The 15,439-nt window shown below is 38.3% G+C and overlaps 2 protein-coding genes across 4 annotated transcripts in view; both read right to left on the bottom strand.

The window, feature by feature from the left end:
- LOC117299016 (transcriptional coactivator YAP1-A-like) overlaps positions 1–6,936 on the bottom strand; it is a 29,723-nt gene extending 22,787 nt beyond the window's left edge. For 2 of the 3 annotated variants that reach the window (XM_033782434.1, XM_033782436.1), the window contains exons 1-2: positions 6,206–6,936; positions 1,782–1,826 (exon numbers count right to left, since the gene is read on the bottom strand). In XM_033782434.1, the coding sequence (XP_033638325.1) occupies positions 1,782–1,826; positions 6,206–6,663 (503 nt within the window). In that variant the 5' untranslated portion in view covers positions 6,664–6,936. The remainder of the gene's footprint in view (positions 1–1,781; positions 1,827–6,205) is intronic. The other variant, XM_033782435.1, reaches the window with a different exon arrangement.
- Positions 6,937–11,932: 4,996 nt separating this feature from the next.
- Positions 11,933–15,439, bottom strand: part of LOC117298498 (protein ECT2-like) — a 30,620-nt gene continuing 27,113 nt past the window's right edge. Inside the window, exons 20-21 of the mRNA XM_033781785.1 lie at positions 15,037–15,235; positions 11,933–14,004 (exon numbers count right to left, since the gene is read on the bottom strand). Of these exons, the coding sequence (XP_033637676.1) occupies positions 13,915–14,004; positions 15,037–15,235 (289 nt within the window). The 3' untranslated portion in view covers positions 11,933–13,914. The remainder of the gene's footprint in view (positions 14,005–15,036; positions 15,236–15,439) is intronic.

Genomic DNA, 15,439 nt, shown 5'->3' with positions numbered 1-15,439 from the left:
TATGAAGAATGACCATGAGTAAGCTTTACATGTGTATAAAACATGAGTGATAAAGATCTGTAACCATTCTGCTCTCATAATAATGCTTGAACAGTCCTTCATTCTCATTAATAGCATGTAGATATGGCCGTACACAGGCCTACAATCAGTTAAATCAATCCAAAACCAAATTGTTTTGAACTTTTGTCTTGGACTTACTAGTAATAAGAAGTGTAATGGGTTGAGATGATGGCATCATGATTCATACCAGTCATGAACATGTAAGTAGTAACTAGACATGAGGGTAAGTTAACATGCATCATAATGAATCACATTTATCCCCCAACTAGCGTGTGTGACTGCATGATCGGAATGGTGCAGTCTTTACTTGATTCATCCCTCCTTCCAAGTTGTTTAAATGATGGGGCACCGATGGGTGGGGTACATATTAGTCAGATATATGAATCTGCTGTGTACACAGTGTATGCATAATCATTGTTTAATGGATCTAGGAGTTTTCCATAATGCCCTTGAATATTCTTCTCTATTCCTATCTTAAAGAGATATTGTAACGAGGGTAATCTTTTATTTTACAGCTCTCAGATGAACCATGTTGAACTTGTCAACATCGACCTACATACAAACAGTTCCTTAGAAAGATATTCCTATATCTATGACCTATACATAATAAAGCATTTAAGATAAATAAAGTTGAGAAGATCCAGAAAGAAACAAAGATTCAAATTCAGTTGCTGTTGTTCTTTTTAGATTTACACATACAGGCATGCAGGCTTGATCCTTTATGGAGGCAACAAAGGTGATTGCCTCCATGCCCCCTGGAGGGTGTCCTTTCCCAATGAGAAAATGCCTCGTTCCCCTTGCCCTTTCAAAAAACAAAGCAAACAGGCCTGGGTATGTCTTTCATACATCATGTACCAAACAATTATTCCCTACTGACCCAATTCACTTGACATCATCATCACAATAATCTTAGTTGCGCCATTTTAGGAAGCAATGTCCCATTGTGTTATACAGTGTAGTGCACATTTTAGGCAACACAACGATTACACGCTTACATGTACATGTACCACCATCTTTACCATCTTTTTCACATGCAATTTAACTTCCAAATTGTCGAGCATGGTAGACAGTAGACACATGTAACGTTGTTGGAGGGGTGAATAAGACAAAAGACCTGAATGAACTCAGCATGGTAGACAGTAGACACATGTAACGTTGTTGGAGGGGTGAATAAGACAAAAGACCTGAATGAACTCAGCATGGTAGACAGTAGACACATGTAACGTTGTTGGAGGGGTGAATAAGACAAAAGACCTGAATGAACTCAGCATGGTAGACAGTAGACACATGTAACGTTGTTGGAGGGGTGAATAAGACAAAAGACCTGAATGAACTCAGCATGAGCTACATGTCATAAATAAATGTTGGATGTACATGGATGGAATAATATAATGTCAAGTACATTTGTAACCCAAAATGTGTTTTTGAAAAGTGACAAGTGTGGAGCTTTCCTTACAATGAAATGACATTTTGATATACATGTACACACACACCCACAGCAATGTGAATTCTGGGGTTTACGGTAAAATAAATCATACATGAGCAAACTTTGCTGTAGGGAATCTTGTTTTTCCCCCTCCATTTCTGTTTGAATGTTGTGGAGTTTACGGTAATTTACATTGGCAATTCAGCCGCATAACTTAAAGGTCTTGCACACAAAACACTCGCCTTGAACAAAAGAAAATGAAAGAAAGATTGTGGAAACATAAATGTGTACATACTTGTCATCTGGCTTTTGGGATGAGAGTAAAAACCTTCCCTTGTTGCTGAAATATAATCAGATATAATAATTTACATTTTACCATCAACAATCATCAATATATTTACTCAGTGAAAACAAGAACAATTTACTGTTCAATTTGCCATTTTGAAAAATGGAAGGAAAATAAATAAACTAAGATTGCAAGCCATGCCACAAGTTAGTAATGTGCAAAGCTGCTGTTTGCAAATCCTTAGAAGATCATGGAGGTAGAAATAAGAAAGATGGATACATGTAGCAGAGCAGCCTACTAATGCAAGAGTATGGAGCTACGTTTCAATCAATTGGTTTCAATATATACTGAACAACAACAAATAATCACATTTTTACCCAATAGCTATAGAAATCTAGATTGGTGTACACATTTGCTTTACTTTGTGGTAGGAAAAATATATAAAATATTTCATGAAAACCATCCTTGGACCCCTGTTCTCCCTGGACCTCACAATTCGAGTTAAGGGGGATCTGATCCCGCAAATTCTCCAAGCTGGAGATCGAAAGGAGATCAGGCGTAAGTTGGAACCAAGGTCGATCAGGATCAGACCCAGCAAATTTGATCAACCTCGGGAGTAGGGCTAAAGCAAGACATGATCTTGAAAGGACGATAAACGTCTAGTGGGAACGCAAAGAGGGATCAGACACCGCAAATTGAGGGCGAATTTCCGTTCACAAAAGGTGGATCAATGCGCGATCATACTCAAGTGGGAATACTACTGCGATTCACGTCTGTGATCAATCCTTATGCAGGGTCAGGATGATCTCTTTGACATTGTTAAAAAAATCTCTCAAAACTCATTTGTATCGGATGTGATATGTTGTAGTTAAAGTTCCATTGGTTTTGCTCTTTTTAGCGCTTTGATCTGGATGTAAAGGCGCTTTACAAATATTTAGTTGTACATGTATGTATGCATGTATGTATAACTGTGGATCTAGTGGGCTATGCATAGGGCTACAAATCTTAACGTTAGCTCAATCTATATGGTAGGATAAAAACAAATTGTCCCAACACTCAATGAAACGGGTGCCTCTGCCCTCCCCCCCCCCCCTTCCACCTCATAATTGTTTTTACAATGTATGATGATGAGCAGAAAATCAACGTTCATACTATTTCAGTTCCTTTTTTTACTTCAAGCCCCCACTCCAAGCCATTTATATTTTTACAGATGATATCTGCAACAACATTGATTACTTGAGTGTCTGCCTTTTCATTCTAATCATTCAAAAAGTAAAACATAGCTCCACTGGCCTTGAACTTTGTTCTTAAATGGGCACAGCAATATTGCTCTGAGAAAGGGGTACTTGTACGTGTATGTATGAGTAATAATTCAATTTGTATTAAAACTTTTAAAACCACTGCAATTGCTGTGGGTGCCGTGGGTTATTTTGAGGCCTGTTGATCCGTTTCATTTGAAAAGCTTCTAAAATGAAACAGATCAGTGTTTTAAAAAAATTTAAAATCTAAACTGCCCACAGAAGCAATGAGATGCGTATTTTTCACTGCCCACACAAACTATAAGACACATATATTGCGATTTTAATTATTGCACTTAACCTTAGAGTTGATAAATTTTTGAAAATAAAATTTTTCAGAAGCATGGTAATTTCTTTTTAAAGCCATTGGACCCTTTCGGTAAACAGTTATGTCCAAGGCCCACACTTCGTGTATCACAACTTCTATATCAAATAACAAACCTGTGAAAATTTGGGCTTAATCCGTCATCGCAGTCAGGAGAAAATAACGGGAAAACCCACCCTTGTATCCGCGCGTTTCGCCGTTAACGAGAATTGATATTGTTTTACTGTTTTCTCAAAATGTAAAGCATTTCATGGAATAATATTTCAAGAGAAGTATTTCACCACTACCTTCTGTAAACCCTGTAAGTTATTTGTAAATCTGTGAACTTTTTTTTTCTTCCTGTACCGAAAGGGTCCAATGGCTTTAATACAGACATGAAGTGGTTATGCCTATGCAGTCATAATAATAGCACAGAATCGCACATCACACAAAGTAAAGCAAAAAGTCAAGCGAAAAGAACACTTTTGAAAGACACCAGTCCAAGCTTTGAAAGTTCCTACATGTTTATTGCAACAAGTAGAGGACATTGTCCCAGCAAAACACAAACAGCAACAGAGCAGTGGATGTCATTTACAATTTCATGTTTTCATCAGTCTATCGTTTTAACTGTGGTGAAATATGACAATAACTTCACAAAACAATATTCTAGGAGTCCGAGTTGCATAAACTTTACCAACTTTCTCATTCACAAAGCCACTGATCAGTAAGGTTTCAGAATGCCATCCATTTATGTTCAACCATACCGATGTCCGATGGGATGCCACAAAAAAACATAATACAAAGAACACAACATTTTTAGCCAATGTGTTGAATGTGAGCAAACTTGATCAGTGAGAGTTTCCCAATTAATAGAACAGTGAACATGTAAATGGATTTGATGAGGTTATTCTTTCAATTATACTTTGATTGAATTGGCTTATGGTTCTATTTTCAGCAAATAAGCAGCTAAAGCCAAATTATACAGAAATGGGTTTTACTCTTATTATTCACAGTTACCTTGGAAACTTGCTTCTAATCTAGTACTTTTCGGGTAATAGATTAATTTTTAAACAATTCAACTTTACAAAAACTAATTCAATTAGACTGATTCCTTTGTGTGTGGTACGTAGGTGGATATAAGTTTGAAGCAAAACAAAATTTTGTTGCAAAATTAGGGTTTGATGAGTGCCTAGTTTGCATCATGTTTCTTAAACTCCCATTAATTAAATATCATTTCAGACCAATCAGTGACTTGGTAACAAACTTGACCAATCACTGACAAGGTATCACCACACTGACTTCTTCTGCTCAGAAGATAAACATAGACAGTCTGAAGGTATACTTTTTTTAGTATTGTCAATGGCCTTTGAGCTGACCCCAGACCATGTGTGATAATGTTCGCATTGCACACTCCTACACTCCTCTGGTTTTCAGGTACCAACTATTCTAACTACTTCAAAAGATAAATGCCCAAAAGCGCTTGTAATCCTTGTTTTTGCACGGCCCCATTTTCATGCTAGACATTACAAAAATGATTCCCTCCACCTTTCCAACATAACTCACCTACATTGTAGAACCAGTAACTGGGACGCTATAAATTTATAATTTCTTTTTTTCTTCAGTTGTACTACTGCCCCAGAAAATTGATGAATTAACAAATGCAATCTGTTAATTTTCTATGATTTTCAAAGCACCCAGCCACAAAAAAAATGCCTCACTGAGTAGTGGATGGTAAATCAACAACCATTTCAAAAAGCACCCATAATGCTAGTTGCGATAACATAACTCTCCTCCCGACGGCCGCCAGGCCGGAGGGTTACGAGTTTGTTTTGAGCGGAAACGGTTGATCTGGTCCAACACGTACAGTTTCGACAGCTAGTCACCAGATTTTCCCCATTTTTACCACTTTCAAAAATCGCGACACAAATTCTGAGGGTACGAACTTAATCCGCTATGTCTAATGCAGCCTGCCATAATACTCAAAACACCATTTAGGAAATGTGCTTTGCACACACATTATTTTGTTGTTGGGTTAAACCATTCTGTAAAAGGGGTGTTACAATGTTGCAGTGCTACAGTGCGTGCGCGCCATAATGAGTGATAGGCGTGCAATGCAAACGGACAGCGCGCACACGCACTGCAACATTGTAACACCCCTTTTACAGAATGGTTTAGCCCAACAACAAAATAATGCGTTTGATGCGACAGGTTCAAAATATGAACCTGGGAATTCGCTCTGGGATCTGGTAAGTTTTTGTCCATTTTTCTTTTTTTTAAAGCTATTTGTTGGGTCTTGGTGTTCTGAAAATCATAGCAAAATAACGAAGGCCTATTGCATCAAAGGCCTATCGCATCGTTAACTCAACAATTTTCTGGGACAGCCCGGTTCATACTTCCAGCAGGTGCGATTGCGAAGCGAATTGTGAGTCACATGGCTGTTTTCGCAGCGAATGTTTCGCAGGAGTTAATTAAGTCAGTTCAACTGTTAAGAATTATTCGTTGCGAATTTGTGACAGCAAAATTGGTATCACATTCGCAGAAAGTATGAACTGGGCTCAAGTGTTAGTAGGGAGTACGACCAAAGATTTCAAAACAAATTTTAAATTTAAGGAGTAGAGTTACTGGGTCAAGATCTCACCAGTGATCATAAAACAAAGATTACTAAGATACTTTCTTCTCAAAGTCAAATCCAAGAACAAATACATGGCAAAAGATTATTTTTTTTAAATCAAAGCAAACAAATACACAGCCATTGTGATTACATGCATGCATAATCATTCAAGAAATACAATACATACACACATCCGAATGTACTTTGAAGCTTTACTTACTCAAGAAAGTATCTCTGTCCGGTACTAGTGGACGCCATCTCCCAGCCAGGGGGAAGCGGTGTGTCAGTGTCGGTGATATCATAACTTTGTTGTCTCAAGTGTTGATGTTGTAAGTTCTGTGTTCCTACAGCGTGCATTTCTTGCAGTGCAGCGGGGGACGAGTGCGCCCGTGAATGAGCAATAGTCAGCCCGGGGGCCGCCAGAGATTGTCCGCTTCCATTACTACCATTGGTGGTATAGTTCGTACTGTCGGCACTTGACTCTCTCGAATGTCCATGAACACGATCTGGCTCTTTGAAAAAGGAAGACGGGAGATTTCTCATCCGCATTGGGATGGAGCTGTGTGTTGGGTTCGGTTCTCTTGGGTTCATAACATTTTTAAACAAGTCTTCCAACTCGGCATCCGAGTCACTCCGGACGTGTAAGACTTGCCTTGGTTGTCCTTGGGTCTCCATCATGTACTGGTCTTAATGCTAAGGCTTACAACGTTGGGTAAAAATCACAGCACACAGACGAGGCGGCGGGTGGTACAAAATTCGCCCAAACGGACCGTCAGTAAATTAACAGCTCAAGTCCATTCACACATAGATTATTAAAGATGTCCACTTATCGTTCGTCGTTAGTTTTATACAATGAGACACTGAAAATAAGAGAATAATCACTTCGAAAAATGGTTACATTTGTCCCATCACACCACACCGTGCATGGCTGCTATTTAACTCTGTGGTGGCCGTCGTTGACCACCAGTCGTACATACATTACCATTAGAATTGTTTACAGGTACTGCACCTGTATCTGGTATAATATCAATTCGCCGTCCAAAAGTAATCCTTTGTAGACTCGTAAATGCGTTTATTCAAAACATGCTCAACTTGGATCGAGTTTTCAAAAATTTAGATTATGTCTTATTTATAAACCCAATTCCCTTCCACTTTGTTGATGTGAATTATTGAAAATCCAGCAAGTGCAGCAAATGCATCTATCAATTAGCGTATTGATATTTTGAGAGTAGTACGTCGCTTCCGGGGATGCCATCAGGTCATGTTGTATCAATGTGTACGATGGTCGCAAACTACGTCACTCATTCTATTGGAACCAACTCGCCCAGCGCCCACACATACTGTGTGTTGCTGCTGTCAGAATAAAAGTCAGTGACGTCATATCGTCATTTTTCATTGTCATTGTTTCAAACGTTTGCTGCGGTGCCTTTCACTTTTACAGTGTACATCTGTCGACGACATCAAAACGATTAAACCATACCGATTTTACATCAGAAACTTGAAAAGCCATAAGTTATGGCATGGAGGAATTTATTCCTCCATGGTTATGGCATAACATATGATGCTCATGGAGCACGGACTCCGCCTATCATTATTTCCGAAAAGAAAGAAGGTACTATTATATTATCTCCATGATTATACCATTATACCATCAAAGAGAAATTATTACACCAAAGTAACGCTAGAAGTTAATTAGTCTTCCCGCCGTGTGTCCATGCTACCACGATTTTGGGAAGTGGGCTATAGGCCTACAGTAAATAAAGTAATTTTCAGGGTGTAAACTTTTTGCAATTTTTCCGGCTCTCGAATAGCTTCTCCACTCCAAGCTGGTGTCGCTCAGACAGCAGAGGGTCGTCTGTGTCTTCTTCTTGAACTTGAACTTTATAACGAAATCCACCATGTCAATGGTGACCGATATCAATTTGGTCAATAGAGGGCGGTACTGCACCACAGCCTGAAGCACACAGGGCTCGGGAGACGCGTTGGTGGGGTGGGGTGCTACTGACTGTAGGGACTTGACTCTCCGCCAAGCCTATAACTTATTAAATGTAAATAATGATATATAGTTCTGACATTTCGCATTTTACGATAAATTATACATCTCAATGCACCTTGCTTTAGTGCCTGTTCATTTGGGCCAACAACATTCATTTAAACTTTCTCATCTCCCTGCTGAGGAGATAATTATACAACCATGGAGGAATAAATTACAACCCTGTCATCTGAGCTGCCGCGCCGTGGCGATCAGAAGGCTTTTTCAACCCTATACTCTTGCAGGTACCCATTTATACCACGAGGTAGATTGGCTGGTAAATTTATTCCGATAAGCAAAATCTATTTGGTTGCACTTTTAGCTACTTGTTGTGCTTTTATGAAATTTGGCCCTGTAATTAGAAGCGGTGTACCGCAAACTATTTCAATGACGTACAACCTATCATCACCGATCCTTGTGATAGTGCCACTGTTGTACTCGGCGCTCAGTGGTGTTGGGTAAAACAACTGAGTACTTCTTTTTACCATCTACCTCCTGCACCTCCATGTTTTTACCATCCATTCAATTTACATCCATCCATCCATTCATATCTATTTAATTTGAATCTACAATTTGAAGATCATTGCTTTTAGTGATGTTATAATCAATGTTGTACCCTGAGTTTTTAATAGAATTTGTATAGAAGACTCCCAAAACTGCTATTTAGCATGGCCCAAATTTGGAAACGAAGATCTTGTCGGTTTTTTTTTCTTGATATTATTTTAATTCAAAGCAGCTGTGGGAAGTTAAATTTGAAAGTATTGATTGCTTGGGGGATAGCGTGATGCACCTACTGACAAATAATTGTTCTAACATCCACCCGCTTTCTTCTTAACACTCGCAACTTCGATGACCGATTGAGCTTAAATTTTCACAGGTTTGTTATTTTATGCATATGTTGAGATACACCAAGTGAGACGACTGGTCTTTGATATTTACCAATAGTGTCCACTGCCTTTAAAGCACCCCATAATGTATTACCCCTATAAGAGCCATAGCGTATAACTCAATAATGAGCAAACCCGAGCTATATCGCCAATTAAATGCCTAGCGTTTTCAAGCAAAGTCTGAAAAACCCGGTTACTATAGGTATATAAGGTATGTTGTTATTTTTGTGTGGGTTTGTACAATTAATTTGAACTTTCCAAAAACGCCATCTTTAACAGCAAGCTTGAAAGCTTAGCTTTAAGCTGAGCTCCGCGTTAACTCGAGCGTTTTATGTGCTTCAATCATGCGAACGACCGGCAGCCCAGAGCACTTTGGTTAAAGGAACGAGGTACCAATATTTGAGTACACGAACGTTTAGTGGATAACCTGACATAGTCAGATATGGGTGTCTGCCGGGGACCCCCCGCTGCGTGTAGCGCATGGACCCCCAACAAAGAGGCAAAATAATGGGCTGGATCATATGATGCAACCAAGTGGAAATGGTCATCACCATGATACTAAGTAAAAAATATCAACCGCCAGACAAATTTTCTGCTGCATTAGGCCTGCCTGCCCTCCCCCAAATATTTAGTGTAAAAACCTATGGGTTGAAATTAACCAGTTGTCAAATTAGCTCAGATTTACATGAAACTTTGTCTAACTGTTCCACTTTGGCTAAAATGAACACAAACCAAAAATTAAATCCATACTCTGTACCGTTTCCGAGATACAGACTCTTAAAATATGCTAAAATCTCCCCCTTTTGGAGCTCCGCCCCGGCCGACACCGCGCGTCGTGGTGGTATTCTTTCAAACGTTAAGAGCCCGTAATTTAATAACGACCCCAGCTGTTTGGCTGAAAGGTGTATGCTATTTAAGATGTGGCCCTTGATTCATAATTTGGCTGCACTGGGCCTGCCTCTTTGTTGGGGGTCCATGCGCTACACGCAGCGGGGGGTCCCCAGCAGACATCCATATCTGACTTATGTCAGGTTATCCACTAAATGTTCCTGTACTCAAATATTGGTACCTCGTTCCTTTAACCAAAGTGCTCTGGGCTGCCGGTCACGAACGTCATGTGAATTTGCACATAAACAAAAGCAATACATCGGACAAATAAACAGAGTGTAATAATGCTCATAATTAAAGGAGTGTTCTTGCAAGCCCTCGTCCCTATCTACATCGAAAAAGTTTGTGTTGCAAGGAGGCATGGGAGTTCTGGTGTTGCCGACTGAATGTTAGTTTCAGCTCCATTGGTTCAGCCTACAGTAGTAATAAGATGCGTGTGTGTTCTCACTCATTAGCCTCTATGATGCCATCCTGTTAGGTCTCTTCCCATTAGTCTCCTTGTAGTTGAGGCTCAAAGTGCATTATTTACCCCAGCTGTACATCTAGGCTTCCAGGATAGCATTACACTTAAAGGCACTGGACACAATTGGTAGTTAGAGTAACAACTTACTTGGTAACAAGCAATGGGGAGCTTAGTATAAAACATTGTGAGCAGCCACTCCCTCTAAAGTTTTTCTTTTTAGAAAGAGGTAATTTCTCACTCAAATATTGAAAGACTTCAGACATCTTAAAGCTAAAGGTGGTTTTTCTCTTGCACCGTTGATGACCAAACTTTCACAGGTTTGTTATTTTATGCACATGTTGGGATACACCAAGTGAGAATACTGGTCTTTGACAATTACCAAAAGTGGCTAGTGCCTTTAAAGGCTCTTGAATAATCAGCTGTGGAGTTTGAACACCATTCATATGATGTATCATTGACATTCTTATTGGAATACAATGTACATTATTGTATTCTAAAGATCTAAATTCTGTCTGATGATATTGTATGATCCACTAATAAACATAAATATGAAGCAATGGTACCACAAAATAAACACATACAAGAAATCACAGTTGACTAAGTTGGTGTAATTTGCAAATCTTGCAGCAAATATAAACAAACTTATAATTGCAACTAATTACATCCAAATACCACATCTAAAAAAAAAAAAAAAAAAAAATTATATATTTTTGTTGTCAATAACACAATGAAATTCCTGTACAAAACGATCATGCATCTCCAGAAACCACTGACACCCCAAAACAAATACCCCCTCCAAAAAAAAAAAAAAACCAACAAAAACTATTTTGACACAGAATGTAAAATAAATATATAAATAAAAGCAATAAACCCAATACAATACACACTTATGAGCATTGTCTCATAAGTCTGCATTGTTATCATGCGATCACAAATTTTGTGTTTTGTTTACAGGGTAAGAAAACATGCAGTCAGTTGCCCCTAAAACATTATACATGTCAGCAACGTTCAGCATGGTACCAAAACCTCAGACAATGGGTTTGTTGAAGTTCAACACCAAGTTGTTCAAAGTGTACAAAGCAAATGATTTATCAAGCACTCTACTTCAAATCACATCCAAATATTACACAGCATCATTGTTGACATATTCAATTTGTTGGTTGGTTTCTTGAAGGTTTTCTTCAGCTAAAACAAATAATCAAATTTTTACAGAAGTATTATTTTATTTACAAATTTACACCAGTTAGAAAAAGAAATTGATTTATCCAAACCCATCTATTAAAATTCAATGCCCCATGTTTGGTTTTAGTTTGATAAATTGGGGTTTCTGTATTGTACAGCCAAAACAATTATCAAATAATCACGCTTTGCACTATTGTAGGGCGAATGAAAGTTAAAAGCACTGGACATTAATGGCTATTACTCAAGATAATTATAAGCATAAAAACTTACTTGGGTAAGTGAGCAATGGTAAACATTGAAAGTATAAAACATGTTGAGAGAAGGCTCCCTCCGAAGTAACAGAGTTTTTGAGAAAGAGGTATTTTCTCACTCAAATAACAAGACTTCATGACTGAAGCCTTTTATTAGGCATCTGAAAGCACACACATTTTGTGCAACAAGGGCCTTTTTTTCTTTCATTATTCTTTTGCAACTTTGATGACCAATTGAGTGAAATGTTCACAGATTTGTTATTTGGATGAATATGTTGGGATAAACAATACCATAGGTGTCCAGTGCCTTTAATTGATCCCAATTCCTGATGTGGTAATTACATCACATGTACATGACAGATGCTTTGTATGAGGCAAAGCTCACCAATTCCATACGGTCCATTTGAGGCTGATTGTGTTATTATTAAACCAATGCTTTCAGCATTTAATGTATCCTGTAAAGTTTTCATTGCAAGTGAACCAGGAGTTATTGCTAACACACAGACTCTATAAAAGCCAACTCTGACCAACTATTTATAGAAACATTTGTCCAGTTCCCTTGATCTAGTTCTTGTTACTCATATAGAAAGTTCCTTACAATTATATGTTAATAGTGTATTGATAAAATATTCAGATTAATACGTCAATTACATTAACTTTTTAATAGATGTTAAATTAACTTTGTTTGTACAGAAAGAAGGTAAAATGACACAAGTCTCATTGTGAAAACCGCATAAATGTTTGCGCCACAAGAAGCCTTGATGTCATGTGGTTTGTGCTTGGCAAGTAGCTATTAATATATAATCCACTTGTGGTATATAAACGGCAAGTCAAAAAGAAGTTGACTGAGATGTATGATTTAAAAACAAAACAACAACGGACACTCAAAACCCCAGTGAATTTCATAAAACAAGCATTTCTTCCTTCTCTGAAAAAAAGAATTAAAAAAAAACTGATAATTTTTGAGAGAAGTTATGCCTGTTTTACTGAAAGCACTCATGTTTGTAGCCGACCATGAAAAGATAATACTAGACTGAATCTAAACCTCCGAGTAGGTAGCAGTTAGAATATAAAAAAAAGTTATATATTTGTTTTGTCCGTGAACAGCTTGCAAAATGAGTACCTTTATTTAATAAGACATAACTCTTCTTAGGAATGATCATTTTCTTTCATTTATTTTCTTCTACTAAGCAGAAGAGAGTGCTTGTTGCTTTACTAAACTTTTGAGTGTCATTTATTAAACACCCACCAATCCCGGTCAACTTCTTTTTGACTCGCCCTGTAGAAGTTGCTGATTGATGGACACAGGAAGCCTCCCCTGTTGAGGACAGTGGTCCAAACTAGGTCTGGGCGACTAGTGAAATGTACTACTTGACAAGTCGCGCTTCAAATAGTTGCAACTTCGACACTATTTGCGACTAACTACCAAAATGCATCGCAGCATATTGTTCCCTGAGCCACAATATAGTAAAATTTGTGCTGAAAGGATTGAAGGATTGTGTCACTGATGTCTGATTCTGTTTCGTAAGTAAATTATGTGGTCATGAATAGTCATAAGCGACACAAATGGTTCACCAAACAGATAGTTCTCACTACTTTTGCAGTAGTTGTGGCAGCACGGTTAACTGAGTAGTTGAATAACGGTAGTCGCGACTCGACTAAGCAATCAATAGTCGACACTAGTCGCCCAGGCTTAGTCCATACAGCACAACTAGGCAAATATATAACCTGCATGGAGTAAGGACTTCCTTATCAAAATGATGTATTGTAGAAGCCACAAAAGAAGCTAACCTGACATTGATTCCTTGTTTAACATAAAGTTGTACACATTTTGGGTTACTTCAAGCTTGCATCAGGAACTCTTTAATTTGATAGTACAAGGAAAGAAAATATACATGAAGATTAGAACTCAATATATTCCCCACGTGCATATTAAAAGTGTCAGGAGTGTCATATGTGCTTCTTATAAAACTCATTCAGAGATAGATCTATACAAAAACTGCAGGAAAATTATTGTCGTTCTGTAACAAGCTAAACTGAGACCAAAAAAACTAAGTTAGAACAATTACTTCATCACAGATTATCTATAACTCACAACACCACCTTTAGTGAGGATAAAATGACTTAATCAGGTTTCAGGTTCAGACGTCTTCAAACTACATGCAGGAGATGTAGTTGCAGTGTTTGTATTCTGCCATCCTATTTCAGTATGTGGCTGTGATTGCATCATAGCCAGCTAGCACTAGATGAACCATATGTTACACTCTTGAGCTTACTAGGCGTACATGGTGGGCGAGTAGCCAGAGGGGATGTCGTCTGAAATACAAGGATATTAATACATTCAGTTAAAAGCAGCTTTAAAGGAAAGTGATTTGAACAAAAGAAGATGAGTGTTCAGAATATCCCCAACCAATTGTTTTATTATTTCAGAGGATAGCTAACTGATGAATCTCTAAAACCAACTAGAGGTCTACAGCTTATAACTTGATGGCCAAAAAGTGAATTTAAGTCAGGAAACTCGGAAAATTATCATTAGGCCTCAAAGTGAAATTATTCAGCACTTCTGAAATTGAGCGGCTGCACCAAGCTGACAGCAAGAATCAATTTAAAAGAACTTAAATGAACACAAAACAAATGAGAGGGAAAGCTAAACTTGTCTTGATTTTGAGAGTATGAGCTCCATCTTGGAAAGTGAAAATGTGGTTTACCGCGAGCTGTGCTACCCAAACCTATGAGCACAAGGCATTACACTTTCTTGGAAAAAAGTAGTCCAATTTTTAATTGAGTACAAAGACTGACCTATCTGTCCATATGATGTAGGGTTTTATAGACTTTTTAAGCTATTAAATTACAATTTTCTGACTTTTCCAAGGGCAAAAACATGTGAGTAAACCTAAGATCAATAAGCCATTTGCGAGTTAAATTTGAATAATGTCTGGTACAATGACTTGCTTAGTTACAATGCACCCTTTACATTTGAATTCCTCAGACTATTGAGACAGTTGCTACGCCACGTGATTAGGGGCAAGCTGTTGTATAGCAACCTCCAGGATGAGCAAACCCTGGTATATTGTGTCATACACATCTATTCAGAATTGTGTATTGGTGTTCTCCGTCTCTTACGTAAGTATGCAAAAGCTTGCCCCTAATCACCTGGCGTAGCAACTGTCTCGATAGTCTGAGGAATACAACTGAAAGCGGTGCATTGTAACTAAGCGAGTCATTGTACCAGACATTATTCAAATCTAACTCCCAAATGACTTATTCACTAAAGTGGTTGTCATCATCCCTTTTTCATGACCCTCCAGCCCCCTTCACCTGGGCCCATGGGTTTACACATGATCATACCTTCATTTGTAGAGAGGATGTACTCGCTAGTCGGGCACCAGTCAAATCCATGTGTTCAGCTGGATGAGGTTTGTCTGTACTGGTAACCATAGGACTCATGTTTAATGTAGCTGTAGATGCTGCACGTTGTAGGGTCCTACGTGGTGTCTTATTAAAGGAGAAGGTTCTTCCTACTTTACGGGTAGCTCTTCTTGCTCTCCTATAACAAATCAATCATGTGTATACTAAGAGTTTAATTTGGGTTGAAGCAATCAGGGCCCAATTTTATGGCTCTGCTTACCGTAAGCAAAGAATCGCCACTTTAAAGGCAGTGTGATGGACATTATTGGTAATTACTCAAAATAATTATTATGAATAAATACCTTGGACGGTTTCATGTCTCTGATTGGTCAAAACCTGGTAA

This window comes from Asterias rubens, chromosome 13 (genome assembly GCF_902459465.1).
Source record: "Asterias rubens chromosome 13, eAstRub1.3, whole genome shotgun sequence".
NCBI classification, from domain to species: Eukaryota; Metazoa; Echinodermata; class Asteroidea; order Forcipulatida; family Asteriidae; genus Asterias; species Asterias rubens.
This window is presented reverse-complemented; position numbering and strand designations above follow the sequence as displayed.